General features: G+C 48.9%; 1 protein-coding gene and 2 long non-coding RNA genes across 3 annotated transcripts in view; 2 read left to right on the top strand and 1 right to left on the bottom strand.

The window, feature by feature from the left end:
- The first annotated feature begins 479 nt into the window (after nt 1-479).
- LOC117286526 lies at nt 480-16694 on the top strand. Its single transcript, XR_004517704.1, has 3 exons — nt 480-940; nt 6725-6832; nt 16573-16694. It is a non-coding gene; the product is annotated as an uncharacterized LOC117286526 (long non-coding RNA).
- Nucleotides 16695-17143: 449 nt separating this feature from the next.
- Nucleotides 17144-20207, top strand: LOC117286525. Its single transcript, XR_004517703.1, has 2 exons — nt 17144-17185; nt 20107-20207. It is a non-coding gene; the product is annotated as an uncharacterized LOC117286525 (long non-coding RNA).
- The window catches only part of Vopp1 (VOPP1 WW domain binding protein), an 80415-nt gene continuing 74939 nt past the window's right edge, over nt 20107-25582 (bottom strand). The window contains exon 5 of the mRNA XM_033764937.1: nt 20107-21307. Coding sequence (XP_033620828.1) covers nt 21120-21307 — 188 coding nt within the window. The 3' untranslated portion in view covers nt 20107-21119. The remainder of the gene's footprint in view (nt 21308-25582) is intronic.

Consider the following 25582-nt stretch of genomic DNA (forward strand, 5'->3'; position numbering starts at 1 on the left):
AAAGTCAACCGAAGGGCACAACTTGCCTAAGGTCATGGACAGCTGCTCAGCAGCAGGGGACACAACTATCATGAGCCTGTCCTCAGCTTACCCGGCCAGTCTGTGCCTCGGAGCGGAGGTACCCTAAGTAGCGGGACCTGTGGGTGCTGACCAAGCGTGTGATACCTTATAATCCAGTGTTTAATACTACTAGGCACTGCACTTAGCCTTCAGAAAAACTACACATAATTCCCAAAACTATTGCATGAGATAGCCAATAGAACATCTCATTAATAAGAATGTTTTTAGGTAATAGAAAATGAAGAATTAGCTCACTGGTTCAGAAGTTCACCGGTATGAAGCCAGTGCCTCTGTGATTGTCTTGGCCTTTCCTGCTTAGTCACAGGATAGCTGCAGCAATCCCAGATGCCACAGCAAAGAGCCAAGCAAGCTGAACAGGCTTGACCAGTGCCAGCAACCTCAGTCCCATCCTTGAGAAAGGGAAACCTTCTTGGAGGCCCCAGGATAGAGCTCTGTGTGTTTTGGGAGCCAACCCTGCCACGTGACACACCCCCACACCAGCCACCCTGGGCGGCAGACCTGGAAATGCGTGTGATGTGCTCAACAGACAGGGTAAAGCAGGCTAGGTGTGGAGTGGACAAACCGAGCCAGGCAGAGCTGCTCCTGTTGAGAGGTGGTGAGGACACCATGGCTGGAGTAGAGGATCTGGTGGGAACAGAGCTGCGCTGCACAGCCCCTAGGGCAGCTCACTTGTCAGGCAGCTCACTTGCCAAGCAGCTGAGGTGAGGACTCTGGTGCTGCTGAACTCCGGGCTGACGACACCCAGGCGCACAGCAGGGAGGGTCTGCTGTCCTTGAGGGACGGCAGTGGTGACTGCTGTGCTGCTCTGCTGCCCCCGCACTTGGGAATGGGGCAGCTCCTGATGTTCCTGCCTGAACCGGTGAGTGAGGAGTGGAATTGCCTGTAGTGCTCAGTGGCTGTGCCCTGAACCCATATTTCATGTGTGTACATTGACGCTACCTAGAGTCGGTGCTATGTGTTGTACGTATTTCACAAATAATAGGAACACTGTGCTTCGTATTTTCTCCTTAATCCTCTTCTTTCAGTAAGAGCTTTATGTTGCTGGTCTGGGTTTTGTCATTCACAGACTTCCCAAGCCAGGGTTGGTGGCTGTAATACCAACACTCTAGGAGGCTGAGGAAGAAAGATTGCAAGTTTAAAGACAGCAAGACCTTGTCAAAATAATAATAATAATAATAACAGGCTGAAGACGTAGCTCAGGGTGAAGGCCCTGGGTCCTGGGTTCAATTCCCAGTACCACACACATGTGCATGTGTGTGCATGCGCACACACACATGATTCCTACAACAGTGGGGGATCTATGTAGTTAAAAAAACAAAGAATGGGGCTTCTCTCTTCAAATTGACAATTTTTTTATTTTGGGGGCACCAGGGATCAAACTCAGGACCTTGTGCTTGTGAGGCAGGCAGTAGAATTGCTGAGCTAAATCCCCGGCCTAAACTGACAATTATTTAGGGACTAAATCATCATAATTATATCTCATTATAATTATAAAGATCATTATAACTCATCCAAATTCATTATTATTCATTACAATCCATCCAGAGTTATTACAGTCATAATGATCTTCCATATATAATTGCCAATCTCACAGAGCTGCCAGAGCCTGGTAGAATAAATCAGTAAACTCTTCCTGGAGATAATGTATGTCAAAAGCCCTAAAAGACATACATATGCTTTGATACAGCAATTTAGGTCTAATATCTTATGCTGAGGAAATAAGCACTGATGTACATAAAAAAGTGAGATGCACACTGAGCAGAACACTGTTTATGAGAAGAAAATTAGCAGCAACTTGAGCAAAAAAGAAAATTGGAGAAATATATTAATATCATAAATTTCAAAATGGAACAAAACACATGACACATAGGGTACAATTATAAAGAAAAGCAAGGGAATTGTAAACACAAAATACAAAATAAGTGTGGGGGTTGCAAGGAGTGAAAAATAACAAAGATCTCAGTCCATTTCTTTTTTCTTTCCTTTTCCTTTGTGGTATTGGGTCTTGGCACTCAGATATTCCCAGCCTTTTATTAATTTTCAATTTTGAAACAGGGTCTCCCTAAGTCACTAAGTTGCCCAGGTGGGGCTTAAATTTACAACCTTCCTGCCTCAGCCTCCCAGAGTGCTGGGATCACAGGCTATGTCATCACACCTGGGCTTGTGCTATTTTTCAATGGGGCAGCATCAGTGTTCATATTGTCATCATATGCCAACCACAGTGGGCATCACAATAAAGGCTGGTCTTTCCCTGAGCCTAAACCCTGGGAGTCAGCAAGACTTCTCCGCTCCATACAGGCAACAGGGTCCTGGGCTCTATTATGATAACGAACCTGACTACATCTTGAATCTTACCAACCAATGTGTGCTTGTGCTTAGACAAAACACCCCAAACTCCTGCATCCTGTTTGATAGTAAACTTGCTGCAGTTTCAGGATGTTTTGTAGCTCGCCTAGTATGTGAAACTTCCTCGTGCCCCGCAACTAACCTGGTATGATTCTGTTCTGTAAAGTTCCTTTGAGCCCTCCCTGAATGAAAGCATGACTTAAAAGGAGAAATTAAGCTGTTTTTCAGGGCAGAGAGAACTTTTTGGGCACTAGTCCCCTCTCAGTTGCCGGCTTTCATAGACTCCAATCTGATGCAGAGTATGGCACAATCTCTGTTGTTCTAACTCACTCATCCATAACAGCTGTAGGCCCAAGTGAGATTGCCACAATGGGTACACTGGCCTTGCTGAGGTCCCTCCTGTCTGTGGCAGCAAACTATGGGAGGAGGTACCCCTAAGATGTTTCAGGGCCCCATAGTCTCATTGCTGACACTGAAGGGACTGCAGAGATGCCTGGGACACCCTCCAAATTTTCCAGAGTCCACCTGGTCTGGTCTGCAGGTAAGAATCCTTCTGGTTCTGGTGGAGAACAATAGTCCTTGATGAAGGCATTCTCTGGGCCTCTCCTAAGGTCAGGACGCTGACTGAGATGGCCCTCTGGTCTGGTCTGGTCTGGTCCTGGCTCTGGCTACAAGTTCACCATTCTGGAAATCCCCAGGAAAGGGTTTAGAATATTTTTAACCTCTGAATGGCTGCTATATGAATGGGTATATTAATAGAATGGGCAGTGTAAGTTATAGACTGTCCCGTCCATGCCCCATGACAAAAAAGGAGATTTCTCCCCCTCGGAGTTGTGAGGTCTGAATGAGGTTGTGCTGTGATTCTGTGGACGTGTCTAAGAAAGGCCAAGTGGGTGTTCTTGTGATGGGATAAATATGCCCTAAAGCCTGGACAGTCCTTAAAGTGGCAGAGGCCCGTGGCCAGCTGACTAACTGAGTGATTCCTTCCCACAGAGGAACACTCCTATCTTTTGTCTGTTGTGACATCATTCAAGGGTGTACCGCATAAGCACTAGGGATTTTCTCTGTCTGGATGTCCCCATTGTCCCTAAACATTTGGACCTTTCTTCTTTTTCTGAATTGTAGCTGACCTCTTTTTACCAGGACTCCCCTGACTGCTTTCCCACTATCTTATTCTTCCCCACACCATCCCTTCAGTGCCTCACATGTCATACATGTCATACTTTGGGACAGACCTCACTGGCTCCAACAGTGCCAAATTCTCTATCTTCCAGGCCAACGTCCTCAGCACTCCTCCACTGACCTGAAGCTGAATGACTGGCATAACTGAGGTGCCTTTCAGTTTGGGGAATGACCTGATTTTGAGTCCCGACTTAAGGTCCATTTTTTTTTTTCCACCTTTACGCCTTCCCCGTGTCCTGCCTGTGGCCAAGCAAAGAAGGATAATTAATTCAGTCAGTTCTCACTCACCTGCTTTTTATTGACCTCTGCTTTGGGTGGTCCCTGTGTAACTATAACCATCAGTGTTTTCTCTCTTGGGTTTCTGACTCCTTGAACCAAGTTTTGAGGACATCCTCTGATCATCAGTGGCTTTGTCATTCTGAGGGCGGCACCTTTTCCCCTCCCCTTGTATCCAGGACCCCTGTTGACCTTGCAGTTGAGGATATCCTATTACCCTTACAGAAGGAAGCATTTTGGAGCTTCTTTACCTTTTTCCAGTGGAAACATCAGTGGCATCTGAGCCTTTGACATCAATACATGGGCCTCCCCAGCCCCTCTCAAAGCTTGAGGAAACTCTTAACAGAGACTCACCTTTAATTGATATACTGTCAGGGTCTAACAAGTGATTCCTTTGATATCTTCTCCCTCACACCACTCGGTCTTCTTTTATTTTTATTGTTCTTGTGGGTCCTATTCTTGGGTATCTCCTGCCTGCCCTAAGTCTCTCTGCTATGGAGTCATCATTCTCACAACGTGTTACATCCCTGGTCTGCATGCTTAGAATTTTTTCCTCAGGATTTTCTGATGATTATGGAGTGAAAATGTCAAGAACAAACTTTGAACTTTTTGCAAGCTTGAGTGGCCCTCTCGGTGTGGACTGGCCCTCTGAGGGGTCCCTTGTCCCTGACTTAGTTCAAGCAGTTTGGAAGATTGTTACCAGGTCACCAGGACACTCTGATCAGTTCCCTTACATCGACTCCTGGTTTACTCTAGTGCAGCAGCACCCTCCTCCATGGCTAAAGGCCTGTGCCACAAAGGCCTATTCAAAGCTGCGTGTTTCCCAAAGCTGTTCTCCCTTCCAATGGGCAAACTCCAGAGAAACAGAAACTGGTTCTGAAGCAGTCAGATGCTGAGGAAGTCCTCCCCTGTCCACTTCTGTATAACCCTAGTTCACCCCCCTCTCCTGTCTGTCCCAACCCATCTGCCCCCAGCTCCCTCATTTCTTCCTCTACTTGAAGCCCCACTACATCTTCACCCATATGAAAGCATCTCCAATCCTGGAAGGATGTCACCACCTCGGGAAGACACAATCCAGAGACTCTCTTGCCTTTGAGGGAGACTCTCTTGCCTTTGCCTGTGATGGAGAAGGACCAGGAACCCACCCATTCCTCTTCCACGTCTGACCTCTACAGCTGAAAAACACAGAATCCACCATTCTCTGAGAAGCCCCAGGTTCTGACTTCCCTGATTGAGTCAATCTTTAGGACTCATCTACCAACCTGGGATGACTGTCAAGATTTGTTACTGACCCTGTTTACTGCTGAGGAGTGAGACAGGATTAGGTTTGAGGCTAGAATGGTTTTGTTGGGAGGGCTTTCAGTCTTTGATCATCTTTCACCAGAACTTGTTGAACAGAATCTGGGCAGTGGCTCAGAAACCATAAATCTATCAAAAACCACTGAAGTAACATAGGGACCAGAGGAGCCCCTTGCTGAATTCCTGGAGAGACTCCAAGAGGCCTTCTGGGTTTACAAATTAGACCCCCTCAGCTCCAGAGAATAGTAGAGCTATAAATTTGGGTTAAGTTATTCAGTCTGCACCTGATATTAGGAGAAAATTATAAAAATTGGAGGGATTCCCAGGAATGAAGACATCTCAGCTATTAGAAGTAGCTCAAAAGGTGTCTGACAATAGGGATTCAGAAAAACAAAAATTGGCCACAGTTATGGCAAAAAAATCAGTCAAGAAACAAGCAAACTCAATCCAAACAAAAAAAAAAGAAAAGAAACAAGCAAAGACCTTGGCAGCAGCCATCAGAGGGTACCCCAAGGGACTCTGGGAAGCTCAAAGGGCAGGTGCCTAGAAATCCAGGAGGACACCTGCCATTGGGCAGAAATCAATGTGCCTATTACAAGGAGGAAGGGCACTGGAAAAATGAATGCCCCTGCAGGGCCTCTGCAGTATCCCTCCTGACACCCAGGGGAAAGGAAGATTCAGACTGAGGAGGCCAGGGCTGTTCCTCGCTTGGCCCCTAGGAGCCCCTGGTGAATGATGAAGTAGGGGGCAAATGGGTCTGTTTCCTGGTGGATACTGTTGCTGAGAGGTCAGTACTCCTCTGGGAGAGCTTTCATCACAACCCATTCCCATTCAGGGGTCCACGGCAGTAGCCCAAAACGGCCTGTTCACCAGTGAACAAATGGCGAGCCTGGGATCAAGATAAGTTACTCTTTTCTAGTGATACTGGACTGCCATTCCCCTTGCTGGGGTGAGACCTCCTTCATAAACTAAAGGCCACCATTTCTTCCACTCCAATCAAGCCTCAGATGTCACTCCCTTCATATCAATTGTTCTTGACCACTATCCTGTCTGAGGTGTATTTCTTCTTGGAGGAAGAAAACCCAGAGGAGGCAAGCCCTGAGGGCCTATTGGATAGACTCCAGGTGGAGTTCCCAAAGGTGGGGGCAGAAACTAATCCATGGAGTTCAGCTGCTTACCACCCTCCAGTGATAGTTGAGCTCTTGTCGACAGCCACGCTTGTGAGAGATCGACAATACTCCAAGGCCAAATGGGATAGTGCCTCACATTAAGAGGGTTGCTGGATTTTGGGATATTAACTCCCTGTCAGTCTTCATGGAACACCCTGTTCCTGCCAGTACAGAAGGTGGGCATGTCAGATTACTGGTCCAGGACTTGAGAGATGTTCTAGCAAGTGGTAACTGCACCCTACTGTCCCCAACCCATACACCCTCCTGAGTTTGCTGTCTCCTGAGCACCAAGTGCATACTGTACTAGATTTAAAGGATACTTTTTTCAGTGTGCCCCTGCCCCAGCTAGCCAGCCTATCTTTGCTTTCCAGTGGGCTGATCCAGTTTCCAGAGACTCATGCCAGCTCACCAGGACCCAAATGCTTCAAGGATTGAAAAATGCACCTGTCCTGTTTGGTGAGGCCCTCTAGAAAGAATTGGTGAGTTTTTTATCCCACCACCCTGCTTCAATGATTTTTTATTAGGTGGTACTAGCTATTCAGAATGTCTGAAGGGGACAAAAGTGCTTCTTCAGCTACTAGAGGAGTTGGGCTACTGTGCCTTGAACAAGAAGGCACAACTCTGTGCCCCTAAAGTATCATAGCTGGGGTATGAAATCTCAGAAGAAGAGCTTTGTCCCAGGCCAGGAAAAGGGCCATCCTCCAGATATCCACACCAGCTACCAAGAAACAGGTACAAGAATTCCTAGGTGCTGCTGGATATTGTCCAATATGGATATCTGGGTTTGCTGAGATAGTGTAGCCCCTCCATTCTGCAATGGCAGGAAATCAACCTCTAGAATGGTGAATAGATGAAGAAAAGGCCTTCCAGAATCTGAAAAGAGCTCTGGTATCAGCCCTGGCCCTGGCACTACCCAGTGTTGCTAAATCTTTTTTTTTTTTCTTTCTCTCTCTCTCTTTTTATTGAGTTTATTGGTACAATCTAGGTATACAATACAGTTACATTCATTATTGGGATCTTGTACCTTTACATGATAGGTCTTGATTCTCATTTTTTCCCCTTGTCCCTGCCCTCCCTTCACCCCCCCTCCCATCCCCATTTACAAACACTTTATTTCCATTTTTTCAATTTCTCATATTTTTCCTCTCCCTTATTACCTTTCCCCCACCCTTCCCACTTTCCCTACACCTTTAGTCCTTTACTTCCTATTTCACATTATTAATTATCTCATTAGGATCCTGTGTACTATTATAGTTTTTCACACCAGAGAAACTATTCGGTATTTCAATTAAAGAAATCTCTGTATGAACATTAAAAATAGGGAATCCTAAAATAAAACTAAAAAGGAAAGTAAAAGAGAAAAGGCAGTGATGTAAGATTAAAATAATCCTTAATTCTGAAGATGAAATGGTCCCTGAACATATTTAAATTGTTTCTTGCTCTTGTAGTCTTATCTTATTTTTTTCGTTATTTAGAGAATACTTTATTACTTTCTGTAATCAAACCCACGTAGATTTGACCTTACATATTTAATACAATGCATTACCCCTGTACAAATGGAAAAAAAAATAAAATTAAAATAAAAATTAAAAAATTAACATTTCTAGACCAATATGGCTGTCAATTTCTGTACAATGCCAACTCAACACAGTAAATTGGGATAACTTTTTCCAAAGTTGACAGCACAGTTAAAGTTTCCAAAAATTCAAATTATATATATATGTGTGTATATTTATATATATACAAAAAGACCAGTAATAGCAGTATGTTATGCATCAATAGCAGCAATAGTTTTTCATCTATTCATCCACAAGGTAAGAAGAATTGCCAAGGAAGTCTTGACATAATCTTTGGGATCCTGGACACACCCTGCAGCCTATCTTTCTAAACGATTAGACCCCGAGGCCTCAGGGTGGCCTTCATGTCTTTGGTGGTAGTTGCCGCAGCTTTGTTGGTCAAGGAGGCTGATAAGTTGACCCTCGGACAAGACCTAGTCCTAACTGACCTTCACCCAGTAGAGACTCTGCTCAGGGAGCTACTAACAAATGGATGGCAAAAGCCTGTTGCTTGACCAGCCTCACATAGTCTTCTCAGCAGGACAGTTTCCCAGTTGGGCTACACTGATGCCAGATGATGACCCTGACATCCCAATTCACAACTGTGAGTAAGCACTATACCAGGCCTGGGGAGGGCAGTTGGACTTAACAGACACCCTCTTGGCTGAGGCAGGTGCCACCCTCTCCACAGATGGAAGCAGCATGGTGGTAAGTGGGTTTGGAGGGTGGGAGCTGTAGTGACTACAGTTGATCAAGTCATTTGGGCTCAGCCTCTGCCCAAAGGGGACCTAACCCAAAAGGCAGAAATGATTGCCTTGGCCCAGGCCTTGAGATGGGGAAAAGAAAAGAAGATAAATGTATATGCTGACATAAGTATGCCTTTGCTACTCTACATAGCCACTTGAGCATTTACAAGGAGACAGGGTTCCTAACCGCCACAGAAAAGACTGTCAAGAACAAAGAAGAGATGTTTCTCCTAGAGATCATATGGCTTCTCAAGAGGTAGCCATCACTCACATTCAGGGTCACCAAACGAACAATACACCCAAGGCTAAGGGAAATCAGCTTGCAGATTGTGCAGCCAGGGAGGCAGCTCTAAGGCTAGCTGAATCCTTAGTCATCCTGCCTACCATGAGTCCTCCCTCTCCCTTTGCTCCTGACTAGCTCCACTTTCAATGAAGAGGAAGACAAAGAAGCAAGCCAGCTTCAAGCAAAGAAAGATCCCTAAAGGGGGGGAAATTTCCAGATGGTCCCATCTACATCCCCCAGGCATTAGGATGACAGATCATCCAGCAGCTGCATTCGGTCACTCACCTGGGGGCTCCAAGATGGCCAAACTTCTAGCTCCAAGATACTGCTTCTCAAAGCTGCAAGAGCTGGTCCCCAAGGCCTCCCTTAGGTGCCTAAACTATACAAGTAAATCCCCACCAAGGCCCATCTGCAAACCCTTGGGGTCAGATTCTGGGACAGAAATCCTGGAGAACACTGGAAAGTGGATTTCACAGAGATCAAATCACCAGTGGGTGGCTACTGTTACCTCCTAGTTTTCATAGATACCTTCTCAGGTAGGACAGAGACCTATGCTACTTGGTGGAAGACTGCTACTGTGGTGGCAAAGAAACTTCTTCAAGAATTAACTCAGATTCAGACTACCGGTGTTCATTTGATCTTACAATGGCTCCACCTCTGTAACCTGTATAACTCAGTCAGTAGGGCACTAGCTATAAACTGGAAACTCCACTATGCCTCCTTGACCCCAAAGCTTGAGGCAAATGGAACAGATGAGTTAGACCATAAAATCTGCTCTGACCAAACTGATGTTGGAAACTGGTGAATGATGGTTCACCCTGCTGCCTTTGGCTGTCCTTAGAGTTAGGTGCACATACCCCTTATAAAGCAGGTTTTACTCCTTATGAAATTATGTTTAGAAGACTCCATTCCCTGCTCCCCAGTCAATAGTGAGGTACTAGAAAAATTTTCTAATCAGTCCCTGTTAAAAAATCTCCAGTCTTGTGCAGAAGCCACACACATTATTCTGAATGCATAAAAAATTTATTAGTTCAAAATGGAAGACAAACTTGAACTCAAAAGTCTGATGAGAGTGGCTATAAAAGGGTTGCTCTGGGGGCTGAGGCAGGAGGATTCAACTAGGATCCCAAACTTTTACCAATTAGCGACTTAGCAGACTCTAATAAAGGCCTGGAAATGAAGCTCACTGTGAAGGCCCTGGGTCCAATTCATAGTATTGAAGAAAAAAAGATGAGGGACACCATTTAATCGTTACTGGGGAAGAGGCGGGAGAATGTTCAAGTGCTGAAAAAGAGCTGGAGCAAAATGGGCTCCCCAAGATCAGGGATTTATGTAAGCAACTCCTGGGACATTCATTTTCCTTCATCTGTGTGCTTTTCAATACAATCTGCTTTTTTCTGCAATGAGCATGTATGACTTGCATAAGTAAACAAAAAATAAAAATATGAGCTTGACTTCCAATACAGACCTTAAGATGAGTAGCAACATGCGCTCCTGCCCAGCCATCCTCAAGCTCCACATTGTGGGTCAGCCACTGAGGTTGCCTATAAACCTCGCCACCCTGTGCCTCCTCAGCACACTTTCTAGGTAAAGGGAAGGAGTCCTCAGGACACAGTTGGCCTCTTCCTAGAGATCTTGGTGAGATCATGGAGATCCTAATGAGGTCATAGAGATCCTGGTGAGGTCACAAAGATCATGGTGAAATTACAGAGATATTGATGTGATCACAGAGATCCTGGTAAGATCACAGAGATCTTGGTAAGGCCACAAAGATTCTGGTGAGGTCACAGAGATCCTAGTAAGGTCATAGAGATCATGGTGAAGTCACAGAGTTCCTGACAAGATCACAGAGATCCTGGTGAAGTCATAGAGATTCTGGTGAAGTCACAGAGATCCTGGTGAGATCATAGAGATCCTGATGAAGTCATGGAGATCTTGGTGGGAACCTAAAGAGACTAGTTTGTGGCTAGGAGGTAGTTGGGGCAGAGATCCAAGAGTCAGCACTAGCTTTACCTCTTAGAATTGGAGCTCTGGTGTCCTGCTAGCCCTCTTGATATCCCCGTCCTGTGTCTCCTCCCTTTGGGTCCCCAGCAGCACCTGGATGAAACACTGAGCTACAGTGGGATACAGCCATCCCATCCCCAACAAGGATGCTAGGGCAGCTCACACCCACCCTTCCACTTCCCAGGACTTGGCTCCTGACCTTTAGACTGAGGATTATTACAGGGGCAGCATGATCACAGAGTTAATTGAGACAACTAGTTTGGTCCACTGGAAGCTGCATACTATGCTGTCACAGGAGTCTGAGTTTTCACCCCAATCAACCATTTTATAGCTAAGGACAGGGGATGAAGCTCTGGGGTAGAGTGATGGCCTACTGTGCGCATGACCCTGGTTCCATCCCAAGCCCTGACAGCAACAACAGCACCCAATTTTGCTAATTTTGATTTTAGTGGATCTTCCTATAAGTTACCAGTCAGAACATTGGAGCTGAACATTTTCTTGGGTTTCCAGGTATGCACTATGTAGTAAGTCAGCCCTGGGTCATTACTGAGCACTCGGAATGTGGCTCCTCCAAGAGAGCATTGAGCACAAAATACATACAAGATTCCAAAGGTAGCACAGGGAAGCACATGACATTTTGTGTAAATATATTGTATGTTGTTATATGTTGAAATAATAAGATTTTCATATATTGGGCTGAATACATCATTACTAATTTTTATCCATTTACTTTTTTAATCTAGCTGATGAACATGTAAAATAACATATTGACTCACATTACATTTTTTATTATTATTACTATTTTTTGCTTTTGTTTTTGTTTCTTGAGACAGAGTCTCACTATGTAGTTGAGACTGACCTAGAACTCACTATGTAGCCCAGGCTGGTCTTGAACTCACAGCGATCCTCCTGCCTCAGCCTCCCAAGTGCTGGGATTACAGGTGTGTGCCACCACGCCTGGCTCCACATTACATTTTTAATGAACATCTTCAGTGCTGGCATAGAACATACATCTAAAAGCATTTCTCCTTGTACAATTTGAGGCAAGATGTTAAATCCCCTTTGCATTAATCTGTTTTCTGTTGCTATAACAAATACTTCAGGCTTGGAAAAAGAACAGGGATTGTGGTAGAGGCTGAAAGTCCTAGATGCAGTACTTCCATTTACTTGGCTTTGATGAAGGATTCCTGGTGGGTGGCATCATGGCAGGAGAGGGCCAGGCCACGTGGCTTCCTTCCAACAGGAAGCCAGAGCTGAGGAGGGGCCACCTTGCTCTTCTCTCATAACTAATCTCTCCAGAGCAGTGCCAATGACCTCCCACCTCTTAAAGACTCACACATTCCACACAGAGGACCATGCTTCTGACACTGAGCAATGAGCTACATCCACACCATGGCCCCTTTCTTCTTTGGATGATTCTGGCTCTTTGCACATGTACATGCTTGCTGCCAGTTTCGACTCCTGGGTGTATGCTGAGTGCTGCTCTGTGGCAGGTGACACACCAGCTTCTGCTATCAGGACTGCCTGTGATTCCTGGAGTCCAGACAGCCCCTCTGCAGCATGGCTGGCATTGATGGAATAGACTGAGCCTCTGCACTTCTCTCTATGCCCTCAGCACCTGCACAGGGCCCAACTCCTTACATAAAAGCAAAGCCATGATCCTCCCTAAACCCTGCTGGTGTCAGAGGGAGATTCCCTCATGGGGGTGGCAACAGGACCAATTCTAATCCTGCCACCTCCCTCTGGGTTGTGCTGGGGCTGTGGTCTTGGCAATCACCATGTGTCCACTATATCATGCACAAGAGGGCACTGTACCCACCACATGGGCAGAGGAAGAGACACAGCAGCACAGGTTATCTGTGTCAGTCAGCTTCCTGCTGATGTGACCACTCTTGAGGTGATCAACTTATGAGGAGTGAAAATTTACTTTGGCTCACAGTTCCAGAGGTTGTAGTCCATGGCAGGTTTGCGCCAATGTTTCTGAGCCTGTGGAGAGATAGAACATCATGTTGGGAGCCCACAGAAGAGCAAAACTGCTTGTGACAGAGGGGAAAAGGGGGTGGGTTGCTTTTTCCATGCCATTTTTGTCTTGGAGCCAGCAAACCAGGCTGGACCCTCTGAAAATGGAAATCAAAACCAACCTTTTCTTCTCTGAGTTGTGTATTCCTGGTACTTTGTCCCTGCCATGCAAAGATGACAAATATAGCTCTCAGTGGGCAGTATACACAGAAGTGGCCACACAAAGAACACAGCACAGTGATGTGTGGCATGGGGGTGAAGTGTGTGGTGCCTCTTGGTTTCTTCTTTGCATGAGCATGGTCTCTTAGGAGAACCTGGAGAAGGTATCAGAATGCAAGGGTTCTCTCCCTCCTACTCAGTGACAGAAAGAGGGATGAGGAGTCTTACTTGTTACAAAGCATTCTAAATAGTAGGTGACCCTCTGTGGAAAACGATGCAGTGCTCAAAGGTGCATGAAGAGGCCAACAAAGTCGTGCTATTTCTCTGGCGCCAGTGAAGATGTCCATGGTGGCACTGGGATTGTGCTGGTGGGGAAACAATGTTCATTCTTTCTCCCAGGTCTCTGAGGTTCCACTTTGCTAAGAGTCTCTCCATGGCCTGGACAGAGACTGCATTCATCAGCTTCTCATTACTGTGACAAATACCCAAGATAGCCAACCAAAGGCTTGTTTGGCTTTCAATCTTGCAGGTTTCAGGCCCTGTGGATTTGTCTCTTGTTAAGGCAGTACATCCTGGTAGAAATGTGTGTGTGCGTGTGTGTGTGTGTGTGTGTGTGTGTGGAGGGGGTGTAGAGTGATTTATCTCATGGCCAGGAATGGAAGAAAAAGGAAGCAAAGGGCTTAGGATCCAGTGACCCCTTCAAGGACATCCCCAGTGATCAAGACCCACGGCTAAAGGTTCCCCACTCCCAGCTGCACACACCAAGCTGGAGACCAAGCCTTTAACACATGGGCCACTACGGACACATGAGATCCAAAGGGAGCACAGGTCCAGGGACCATGAATGAGTCAACTGACAGCTTAGAAAGTGTGTAAGCCACTTCTTCAAGTTAAGGAATTATGCCCAACAGCTCACCTGCAACCATGCTGCAGGAGCATTAGGGCAGAGCAGCCTTGTGTGGCCTCTTCCTGCAGACGGCTCCCATGCAGGCAGGGCTGGTACCTGGGCACTGCTGTGCCCTGCCCTGCCTGCCTCCTGCCCTCACTGGCCTGTGTGGAGCTTGTTGGGGAGCAGCTCTTTCCTTCCCAGTACCTCCAGCACCAAGCCTTGGCTTCTGTCTTCTTCTCCATCAACTCCACCTGCCTTCTTCTATCTCAGAAATTGCTCAACGTTTCTGTGCTTCTGCCTGGACAGAAGTTACCAACTTCTTTGCAGATTCAGTGAAACCGGGAAAGACAGATAAAAAAGAGCTCTGGGTTTGCCACCTCAAGACATGACCTTGGGTTTGAAAATGAGTCCTGTTCCCATTTTACTGGAGGAAAGTTACTGGATGGGGAAGGACATGGCACAAACCTTGGAGCTCTTCCTGCTCACTCTGTCAGTACCAGGAGGGCAAGTAACCCAAGGGCAGCACCCTTGGTACAAAACAAACAGAACTGGTCAGGTTTTTTTCAGAATATACAGCTAAAGGCTGAAGAGTAAAAACATCTTTAATGGTACACACTTGTAATCCCAGCACTCAGGAGGCTGAGGCAGGAGGATCACGATGAGTTCAGGGCCAGCCTGGGTTACCTAAGTGGGTTCAACGCCAGCTTGAACTACATAGCAAGACACTATCTCAAAAATCAAACAAACATAAAAACCTCAAACAACAACCACCACAACAAAAAAACACCCTTCAGCAGAAGAACCCAAAGAAAGGGCATCACAGGGTCCCTAGGGCCTCCTACTCCCCCACATCTCCAGGTGTAGTGTGGGCTGCTGAGGAAATGGGAGGCACAAGAGGAGGCCCAGGTGTGTCTGAGAGTAGGCCTGGACCCATCCTGCTGTGGTACTGGAGTTTAAGGATTCCTGAGACAGGGCACACCTGGGCTCTGCTGGATGCCACCTCAGGGGCAGATGAGCAGCCAAATTTGGACTGTGAGCTGGTGGTAGGCCCAGCACATGCACCCAGTACAAGCACCCAGCAAAGCTCCAGCCAAGGTAGAGCTCTGCACTCACCACAATCCAGGCTTCTGTGTGATGGTATCAGGGAGATCAGAATCAGCCCAGACTGGAGGAAGCAAGGGTAGAGCTCAGCATGAGGATGAACTGCCTTATTCTAAGGCCAGAGAGGCTCTCAGTGCCCTAACACGCAGCACATAGGGGCTGTAGGACAAGCTTAAGTACTTGTGACTGTAAGGATCACCGTAGAACCAAGGTTGTGGTTTCTCAGGTGTTCACTGTAAACTTATTTTGAAGTCCCTCTACCATGCTCCACTCACCCTGGGCCACTATGTTTAGAAACTGGCCTTTTTGTGCACTTTCACACTTCTTTTTTACAAGACAGCATCTCCCAATATCACTGACTGGCTCTGAACTCTTAGGCTCAAGTGATTCTCCTACCTCAGTCTCCAGAGTTGCTAGGGACTACAGACATGTGCCACCATGCCTAGTGGCTTTCTGCACTCTTAAGGTGATTTTACAGCTGTGTGGTACTTGGCGCTGCAGCTGTACCCAAGTTAGTTTTATCAGGAAATGGGTCTTTTCAATCTCCTTTCAAAGACAGAAACAAACCAGCATGAGACATAAGCAAGTCAAATGCCTCCCAGCATGAAGCATCCCCTGGAGAAGCTGTCTGATAAGCATGCATGGGAGGCAGCAGGGTGCAGGGTGAGGACCTCCAAGGGTGGCCTGCATGGTCTTCCACCAGCCTTTTGGGACAGCCATGGCATATGTGGGCGGGAGAGGGGTGCATCTCCCTGCCTCAGACCCTCTGCAGAGCACTTTATGGCCCTGTAACTGGTTAGGGCAGGGCTACATAGTACCCAGATGCTCCCATAACACCAATCCGCAAAGACGATCTCGAAGTGACAGGGAGACCCCCAGCTTGGTTCACTGAAAGCTTTTAAGGGAGGTGCCAGGTTTGGGGACAAGTGCTTCAGAGGCAGAATAAAATTCTTCACAAGCATGACCACAGTCAAGTGAGTCAACTAAGACACAATTTACCTGCAGCAACTATGGACTTCAGCAGTGTCGGTAGGAAGAACAGCATCTCATTGTGTAGGAGCTGGATTTTCTTTTTGAGATGAATCTTGCCATGTTGTCCAGGCTGGCCCTGAACTCCTGGGCCCAAGTAGTTCTCCTGCCTCAGCCTCCCCAGTAGTTGGGACTATCAATGCCCACTGCCTTGCCTAGCTCCAAAGTGGGATTTTTAAGCAAAGGCCACCTGCTTAAGGAAAACAGATCCACGTCCCACTTAACCAACACCAGTACCAGCTGTGCATGTAATGCCTGTCTCCTAACTCCTCACAGATGGTTTTCTCTTGGGCTTAGTGACTGCTAAGTGTCTTCTAAACCAGAACCCTGCACTCCTTCCCCACCAGGAACCCGCACCCATACTCCGTCCCACTCAATCCCCAGCAAAATAGTCAAAGCACGTGAACAAACTTATTTTTATTTTGCATACATAGGAAACAGGACTCTATCAAAAGAACAAAAATTGCGACACGAGCCACGCGTAACCCAGGAAGAGCATGCACAGATCCGCCCAAGTCGCTCCTAACTGCCAGCCCTGCAGGGCAGCTACACACAGCACAGGAGGCTCAGCCACAGATGCAGGACTCGCCAGCTCATGGGGATGACACTTCTCACACACGGATTATAAAACGCTTGAGCCCTCCCAGGGGTTCAGTCTCTTAAGATTATTTGCTATCAAAAAGATGAACAAAGTTCAGCATGGACTTCAGTGCCTGATTCAGCTGTGCCTCGTCCATTGCCAGAGGCAGCTCTCACTGTGCTTATTTAAAAAGTAAAGGGAGAAACTGACGTTAAAAATGCAAAATAAATATCCTGGAGGGAATGAGCTGAGGGGACTCTTGTTGTAAACAGCAGATATTGTGCTTTGTGGTCCCATCCAATTGGAGACAGTTGGGGGCAGAGGTCAGGGCCAACACAGGCCAGGCGGCAGCACCTGGCTCTACCAGGGTACCCCCGGGGTCTCCACAGCTCCTGTCCCCACAACTCACACAGTTACTCATCCTGCCATGGGCGGAAAATGGCCTATGGGGATGGAAACTACTCCAGGTCCTCCCAGGAGTGGCCCGGATGCTCATGTTAAGTGAGTGACTATTTCTCGAGGCTTTCCGGAGTACATCTGAACAACAGCCACCCCTACCTGCTCCCAACACCACCAATCTACGCAGGCATCTTGGCCACGCTGCTCACAGCACACACAATGCAGTCCGGAAGTCTGCTCTATGTTCACACCCACGTGACTAACTATGCTGGGGACGAGCCCATTACTGTCAACAACTCTGACTACTGCAGCGTCCTGGGGCCAGGGCCATTCCTAGGGGCCTGGTCTCTCACCACAGCTTCCTGATGACCTTAGTGACATGGCGGAACTGCTGGTCTGTATCATCCCACTGTCTTCTCAGTGAGCCTTCTAACCCAGCTCCTCCAAGGCTCATGCCTTCCCAGTGGGGCACCCCATGTCTATCCAGTCCTTGTGTGGCCTGGGACAGGGTGTTCAGGAGCCTCTGGGCCATGACCCCAGGGGCACAGGACAGACACAGGCACCACCAAGATACAGAGAGGGGACATGCATCTCCAAGTCAAACCCAGAGCCAGGGCACACTGTCCATGCCTGGGCAGGGAGTGACTTCCCAGGACTCAAAGGACTTTCTTATGGCCTTCAGGCGACAGGAGAGGGGACAGCTGAGCTGACCCTGTCCATGCTCACCTATCAAGGAAGCTGTGGTGCTGGACTCCAGTCTGTGCAGAGGGAGGCCTGGCTGCAGGAAAGAGTGGGGACAGAGGAGTGTGGAGGGGCCTGTCCCAGGCAGGACAGTCCATCTGGCTGCTGTGGCCTCGCCTGTCCCAGCCCTCCTCCCTTCCCTCCTCTCAGTCTCTCTAGAGGACCTGGTCAGACAGCTCTAAACTGTCACCCTTGGGGACAGTTGCTATGCTGCTGGAGGTCACAGGCCACATCAGAAACGGAAGCAACAGAGGAGACAGTGTGGGCTCAGACATGTCCTCCACAGGAGCTTGAGAGCCAGAGGGGAGCCCGCCCTCGGGCTGCCTGGCCACGGGGTGGCCTACTTGTCCTTGACCACCTGTTCGTAGGGGGGCGGGGGCGTGTTGCAGTAGGAAGGGGGCGGTGGGTAGGCCACACAGCCTTGGGGAGAATTGGGCTGCACTTGGAAAGCCATCGCCATGTTTCCAACAGGGTTCATGCCTGGTCCTCCAGGGTCAGTGTAGTATGGGGGCCCCGGCTGCTGGGCTCCTGGAAGACAAGAGGACGACATGTGAGCACAAACTGACACACCACAGCACCCTGGTCCTCACCGCTGTCACTTACCGAGTGAACATGCATCAAGGACCTAACTCCCAGCACTCTGGGAGGCTAAGGCAGGAGGATCACAAGTTCTAGACCAGCCTGGGTAACTTAGCAATTTACAGACTCTGCCTCTAAATAAAAAGGGATGTAATTCAGTATGAAGGCCCTGAGTTCAATCCTCAGGACTGCAAAAAGAAAAGAAAAAGAAAAAGAAAGGACCCAGAATATCTAGAGATATGGAGGCACTGGTACATAGACAACTCCAGAGCAGCAGTGGGCCTGCCCTCACAGGCCTCAGCTCCACAGGGGACAGGTGCAGGGTGGCAGTGGAGGTGGACTGGGTGGAGGCAGCAGCAGTGCTGATCTGAGAGCAGGGTGCTGCAGGTGCTGAGCAGAAGGTGCTGTGCCACCGAGGGGCAGAGGTCACCAGCCACGACCAGAGCAGTCACAGGCTCCTAGGAAGGGACCACTGGGGGTTGAGCTGATTCCTGATCCTGGGCCGGGTCACCGGGCAGTTCCAACACCCAGAGCACAGAGCCTGGGGTGAAGTCTTCGGTGTTAACCTGGCTCAGCACCTCTTCAGGGTGGCGAGCACTAAGGACAGGGAGGCCCTGCCAGTGCACACACTGGGTCCGGAAGGGGCAGGAGCCTCTGCTCCATGCAGGACCCAGGGTACAGGCTACCTCCCCGCTGCACAGCCCTGTAGCATGACAGCAAAGGTGACAGGAGCAGACAGGTGAGTGCCCTGCCCCAGACTGGCTCTCTCCAGCTGCTGCTTCACAGCCTGCTCCTCGGGTCTGGTGTTCTGGTCATGAGGCTAACAACACAGAGTCCGAATTTATTAGTAATCAGGAAAGCAAATCAGAGTGCTGCTGCTGCCTTGGCTGAGATAATTCTGCAGCAGACTCAGGTCTGAGTGTGACCTTGTGTGTGAGAGAAGCTGCCCCGGACCAGCTTGGGGTGCAGGCTTTGTTTTGTTTTGCTCTGCAAATCCTCCTCTGATCCTTTAACTGAATAAAGATCTTAGTCCTAACAGACACCACCTAGCATGCAAAATGTCCAGAATCCTGAACCTCTGAAGCATGCACCTATCAGAACCTGGGAACCAGCAGTGTGTCAGAGGGAAGCAGAGCTGGCACAGGCCCACCCACAACCCAGGGCGTCGCAGCCCACCCAACCTGCAGCTGTGTGTCCCACAGATGTCACTGCTGCTGCTCACTGCATCTGCGGCCCAGGCTCACTGCATCAGCCAGGACCATGAGTATCTCAAGGACTGAGATTGGGGTTTATTTGTATCTGGATGCCTAGCATCTTATACAATTTAAAATTAAGGATTTTTTTAAAAAGAGGCCACTGAAACCTTATAGGCAGGACAGGATGAAAGTCTTTGAATATCAGAGAGGAAATGGAGAGGGGAGCAGGAGAGGGTTAGCGGGGAGATGCAGCCAAGGACTGGCCAGGGCTAGCTCCATGTGGGCCCACAGAGGTGGAACCAGGATCCAAATAGGCTCTGGGAGATGGGCAGGGAGATGAAAAGTTCTAGAGCCACACTCAATGCATCAGGACCGAGGCAGCTGGACTCAAAGACACCGATGTGGGTACTATCACTAAGGAGCTATGCAGAGGGGGTCAGGATGACAGCTGGGGAGGAAGCTGTAGTCTCCAGGTCCTCCCAGGAGTGGCCCGGATGCTCATGTTAAGTGAGTGACTATTTCTCGAGGCTTTCCGGAGTACATCTGAACAACAGCCACCCCTACCTGCTCCCAACACCACCAATCTACGCAGGCATCTTGGCCACGCTGCTCACAGCACACACAATGCAGTCCGGAAGTCTGCTCTATGTTCACACCCACGTGACTAACTATGCTGGGGAGGAGCCCATTACTGTCAATAACTCTGACTACTGCAGCGTCCTGGGGCCAGGGCCATTCCTAGGGGCCTGGTCTCTCACCACAGCTTCCTGATGACCTTAGTGACATGGCGGAACTGCTGGTCTGTATCATCCCACTGTCGTCTCAGTGAGCCTTCTAACCCAGCTCCTCCAAGGCTCATGCCTTCCCAATGGGGCACCCCATGTCTATCCAGTCCTTGTGTGGCCTGGGACAGGGTGTTCAGGAGCCTCTGGGCCATGACCCCAGGGGCACAGGACAGACACAGGCACCACCAAGATACAGAGAGGGGACATGCATCTCCAAGTCAAACCCAGAGCCAGGGCACACTGTCCATGCCTGGGCAGGGAGTGACTTCCCAGGACTCAAAGGACTTTCTTATGGCCTTCAGGCGACAGGAGAGGGGACAGCTGAGCTGACCCTGTCCATGCTCACCTATCAAGGAAGCTGTGGTGCTGGACTCCAGTCTGTGCAGAGGGAGGCCTGGCTGCAGGAAAGAGTGGGGACAGAGGAGTGTGGAGGGGCCTGTCCCAGGCAGGACAGTCCATCTGGCTGCTGTGGCCTCGCCTGTCCCAGCCCTCCTCCCTTCCCTCCTCTCAGTCTCTCTAGAGGACCTGGTCAGACAGCTCTAAACTGTCACCCTTGGGGACAGTTGCTATGCTGCTGGAGGTCACAGGCCACATCAGAAACGGAAGCAACAGAGGAGACAGTGTGGGCTCAGACATGTCCTCCACAGGAGCTTGAGAGCCAGAGGGGAGCCCGCCCTCGGGCTGCCTGGCCACGGGGTGGCCTACTTGTCCTTGACCACCTGTTCGTAGGGGGGCGGGGGCGTGTTGCAGTAGGAAGGGGGCGGTGGGTAGGCCACACAGCCTTGGGGAGAATTGGGCTGCACTTGGAAAGCCATCGCCATGTTTCCAACAGGGTTCATGCCTGGTCCTCCAGGGTCAGTGTAGTATGGGGGCCCCGGCTGCTGGGCTCCTGGAAGACAAGAGGACGACATGTGAGCACAAACTGACACACCACAGCACCCTGGTCCTCACCGCTGTCACTTACCGAGTGAACATGCATCAAGGACCTAACTCCCAGCACTCTGGGAGGCTAAGGCAGGAGGATCACAAGTTCTAGACCAGCCTGGGTAACTTAGCAATTTACAGACTCTGCCTCTAAATAAAAAGGGATGTAATTCAGTATGAAGGCCCTAAGTTCAATCCTCAGGACTGCAAAAAGAAAAGAAAAAGAAAAAGAAAGGACCCAGAATATCTAGAGATATGGAGGCACTGGTACATAGACAACTCCAGAGCAGCAGTGGGCCTGCCCTCACAGGCCTCAGCTCCACAGGGGACAGGTGCAGGGTGGCAGTGGAGGTGGACTGGGTGGAGGCAGCAGCAGTGCTGATCTGAGAGCAGGGTGCTGCAGGTGCTGAGCAGAAGGTGCTGTGCCACCGAGGGGCAGAGGTCACCAGCCACGACCAGAGCAGTCACAGGCTCCTAGGAAGGGACCACTGGGGGTTGAGCTGATTCCTGATCCTGGGCCGGGTCACCGGGCAGTTCCAACACCCAGAGCACAGAGCCTGGGGTGAAGTCTTCGGTGTTAACCTGGCTCAGCACCTCTTCAGGGTGGCGAGCACTAAGGACAGGGAGGCCCTGCCAGTGCACACACTGGGTCCGGAAGGGGCAGGAGCCTCTGCTCCATGCAGGACCCAGGGTACAGGCTACCTCCCCGCTGCACAGCCCTGTAGCATGACAGCAAAGGTGACAGGAGCAGACAGGTGAGTGCCCTGCCCCAGACTGGCTCTCTCCAGCTGCTGCTTCACAGCCTGCTCCTCGGGTCTGGTGTTCTGGTCATGAGGCTAACAACACAGAGTCCGAATTTATTAGTAATCAGGAAAGCAAATCAGAGTGCTGCTGCTGCCTTGGCTGAGATAATTCTGCAGCAGACTCAGGTCTGAGTGTGACCTTGTGTGTGAGAGAAGCTGCCCCGGACCAGCTTGGGGTGCAGGCTTTGTTTTGTTTTGCTCTGCAAATCCTCCTCTGATCCTTTAACTGAATAAAGATCTTAGTCCTAACAGACACCACCTAGCATGCAAAATGTCCAGAATCCTGAACCTCTGAAGCATGCACCTATCAGAACCTGGGAACCAGCAGTGTGTCAGAGGGAAGCAGAGCTGGCACAGGCCCACCCACAACCCAGGGCGTCGCAGCCCACCCAACCTGCAGCTGTGTGTCCCACAGATGTCACTGCTGCTGCTCACTGCATCTGCGGCCCAGGCTCACTGCATCAGCCAGGACCATGAGTATCTCAAGGACTGAGATTGGGGTTTATTTGTATCTGGATGCCTAGCATCTTATACAATTTAAAATTAAGGATTTTTTTAAAAAGAGGCCACTGAAACCTTATAGGCAGGACAGGATGAAAGTCTTTGAATATCAGAGAGGAAATGGAGAGGGGAGCAGGAGAGGGTTAGCGGGGAGATGCAGCCAAGGACTGGCCAGGGCTAGCTCCATGTGGGCCCACAGAGGTGGAACCAGGATCCAAATAGGCTCTGGGAGATGGGCAGGGAGATGAAAAGTTCTAGAGCCACACTCAATGCATCAGGACCGAGGCAGCTGGACTCAAAGACACCGATGTGGGTACTATCACTAAGGAGCTATGCAGAGGGGGTCAGGATGACAGCTGGGGAGGAAGCTGTAGGAACAACTGCTACTTGAGCGAGGAGGCAGCAGAGAACATTTCAGGTAGAAGAGAAGGACACAGAGGTGTCTGTGCCTGGGAGGATGAAGAGCAGGGAGCTAGGCTGTATGTCTTAGTGACAAGGGCCAGGGAGAAACTAAAGGTGGAAGAAGGGAGAGGTACTCTGTGAGGTCAGGGATGTTAGAGGAGCACTGCCCATCTCACTGGGCATCTGGGGTTCCTGTGCTCTTCACCCAATGGTTTCAGGGTAGTGACAGTCACAGACCCTCAAGGCCCAAGGAGGGAAGCAACTCAGGAGTAGATGAGGGGACAGGTGGGGACTAAGGGATGAAGAGCAAGGAGAGCTGTGGATGGAAATGCCGGGCATATTTATGAGGTGGTGACAGACACACAGGGGAAAGGATTGGGTGAGAAGAGCAGCACCATGAGAGCAGCGCCGTGTTCAGCATTTGAGCCCCACCACCCAGCCCAGAGTCTGTGTCCAGCGAGACCCCAAGTGTGTTTCACCTGGGCAGTGAGATCTGTATAGGGTGTGGCCAGAGAAGCCAAAGTGTGGATGCCAGGTAGTGTAAGGTGTGGGAGGAAAAGAACAGGGAACTTGCTGCAGATGGCCTCCTTCTGGAGTAGAACTGGACACCCAATTACTCGTTGCAACAGCAACCTAGCAAAGGATAAATGCAGGACCTGAGGGGACAGGTCCAAAGTCCTGAAGAACGGAGAGTATGTGATGGGCACAGATGGTCACAGAAAAGGGCAGATGTGGATGAGAGTCAGTGGGGAGGGACATTGTGGACACAGGAGCCATGGGATGCTGCTGCCTTCCCATGGGTGTAATGGAAAGGGGAGCTCGAGCTCTTCAGATGGGTCAGGAGGTACACAGAGCACGGTTTGAAGAAGCTGACCATAGGGACAGCCGGCTCAGGGGAAACAGGTCAGGGCGGCAGTGGGGGACCAGGTGCGATCTGTTCTGCATCAGTCTTGTGGGGTACAGTGTGGGTGGGAAAATAGGCTCTGCCCACTGTCCCATGAGCTTCTCCCAGTAGAATAACAAAACAGCAAACCCCATCTCAAAAAACAAGTAAAATAAATAAATAAAAAGGGCTGAGGATATAGCTTAGTGTGAAGGCCCTCAGTTCAATTTTCAACACTGCAAAACAAACAAGTGCCTGCCTGACTCTAACAAAGTCCTCTCAGTGCAGGGAGGAAGGTCTAATACATAGTGTGGGCCCTTCTTGTTAACAGCATTTTCTTGACAACACAAAAACATCACATGCATCCTGTTACTCAGACTTGCTTGCAATACCGTGGCATTACCTACTCTGTTCCTACAGCTCCAAAAGCTGAAACCCACATACATTTCATAGTTGGCCAAACCATCTTCCTCCTGTTGGATCTGTGAAAGCCAGGCAGACCCTCAACAGGCAGTGCTGAAAACCAGAGAGGGACAAAATAGGGCAGCATGGGCAAAGGAAGGAACTGTGGCCCCAGAAGATGCTGCCCAGACATGGCGGGGGCAGCAGCCTGGTTTTTTGGTCACTTTTACTAGAGATAACTCTTACTGTTCAGGCTGGCTGACATACCTGTAGCCAAAAGCACAGGAGGAAATTCTCCTTGAGAACACTTTCATCATCAATTGACAGTTTCCTCTTTAGGACTGTTCACTCTCAGACCAGACCTTTGCAACATTGTTTCAGCTACTCAAAATACTTTTTAACCCATTCTCCAGAATGTGTAGATAGGCACTGACACACTGTTTACCACGGGGAAATTTTGTTGCTCTTTCTTACAGGTTGAATATTATTTCCATGTTAACACTTAAATCAGAAATTCCGAACAATGCTACATATTAATGACACTAAGCATTCTAATTTTCTGGAGAATTCTTTTATACAGAATGTAATGTTGGCAATGGGTCTAAAGTATGCATTTAGTTTGGTCAACAATTATTTACAGAATATTAACTATTCGAAGGATACAGCTAGTAACATGGGGTTATCTAGTGCAAGATTTGATCTTTGAACCCTCAAGGAACTTTATTATATTAAGTCTTCATTATACTAAAGAAAAGCCTTGGGAAGCAGCATGGAGAGCTGCCACATGATCCAGCGACTCTGCTTGTGCATGTTACACTAAAGAAAGCAAAACTGGCACATCACAGAGACCTGCACTCCTATGTTTATTGCACCACTACTCAGAGTAGCTGGAGTCAACCTAGATGTCTACACTGAGCTACATTCCCATCCCTTTTTAAAATTCACTGACCACTAAGTAGCCCAGGTTGGGCTGGAACTTGTGTTCCTCCTGCCTCAGCATCCCAGTGTGCTGGGATTACAGGCATATACTGCCACACTTGCATTTTTTCTACTTTTTGATCTCCCTCAGATCTGTGGTGTCTTAAAATATGGTTTTAGTTTTGCTTTTTCTCTCTTTTATTGCTTAGATTTCTCAGAGATGAGAATGTAATACTTTCTTCTTTTAGCCAGCACTAACCTTTGAATTTATGATTCAATTATTGATTTGCATAATTTATACATTAATAATTTGTCTTTCCTGATTTCTGTT

This window comes from Fukomys damarensis, unplaced genomic scaffold, assembly GCF_012274545.1.
Source record: "Fukomys damarensis isolate Sample0158 unplaced genomic scaffold, DMR_v1.0_HiC HiC_scaffold_17, whole genome shotgun sequence".
NCBI lineage: Eukaryota > Metazoa > Chordata > Mammalia > Rodentia > Bathyergidae > Fukomys > Fukomys damarensis.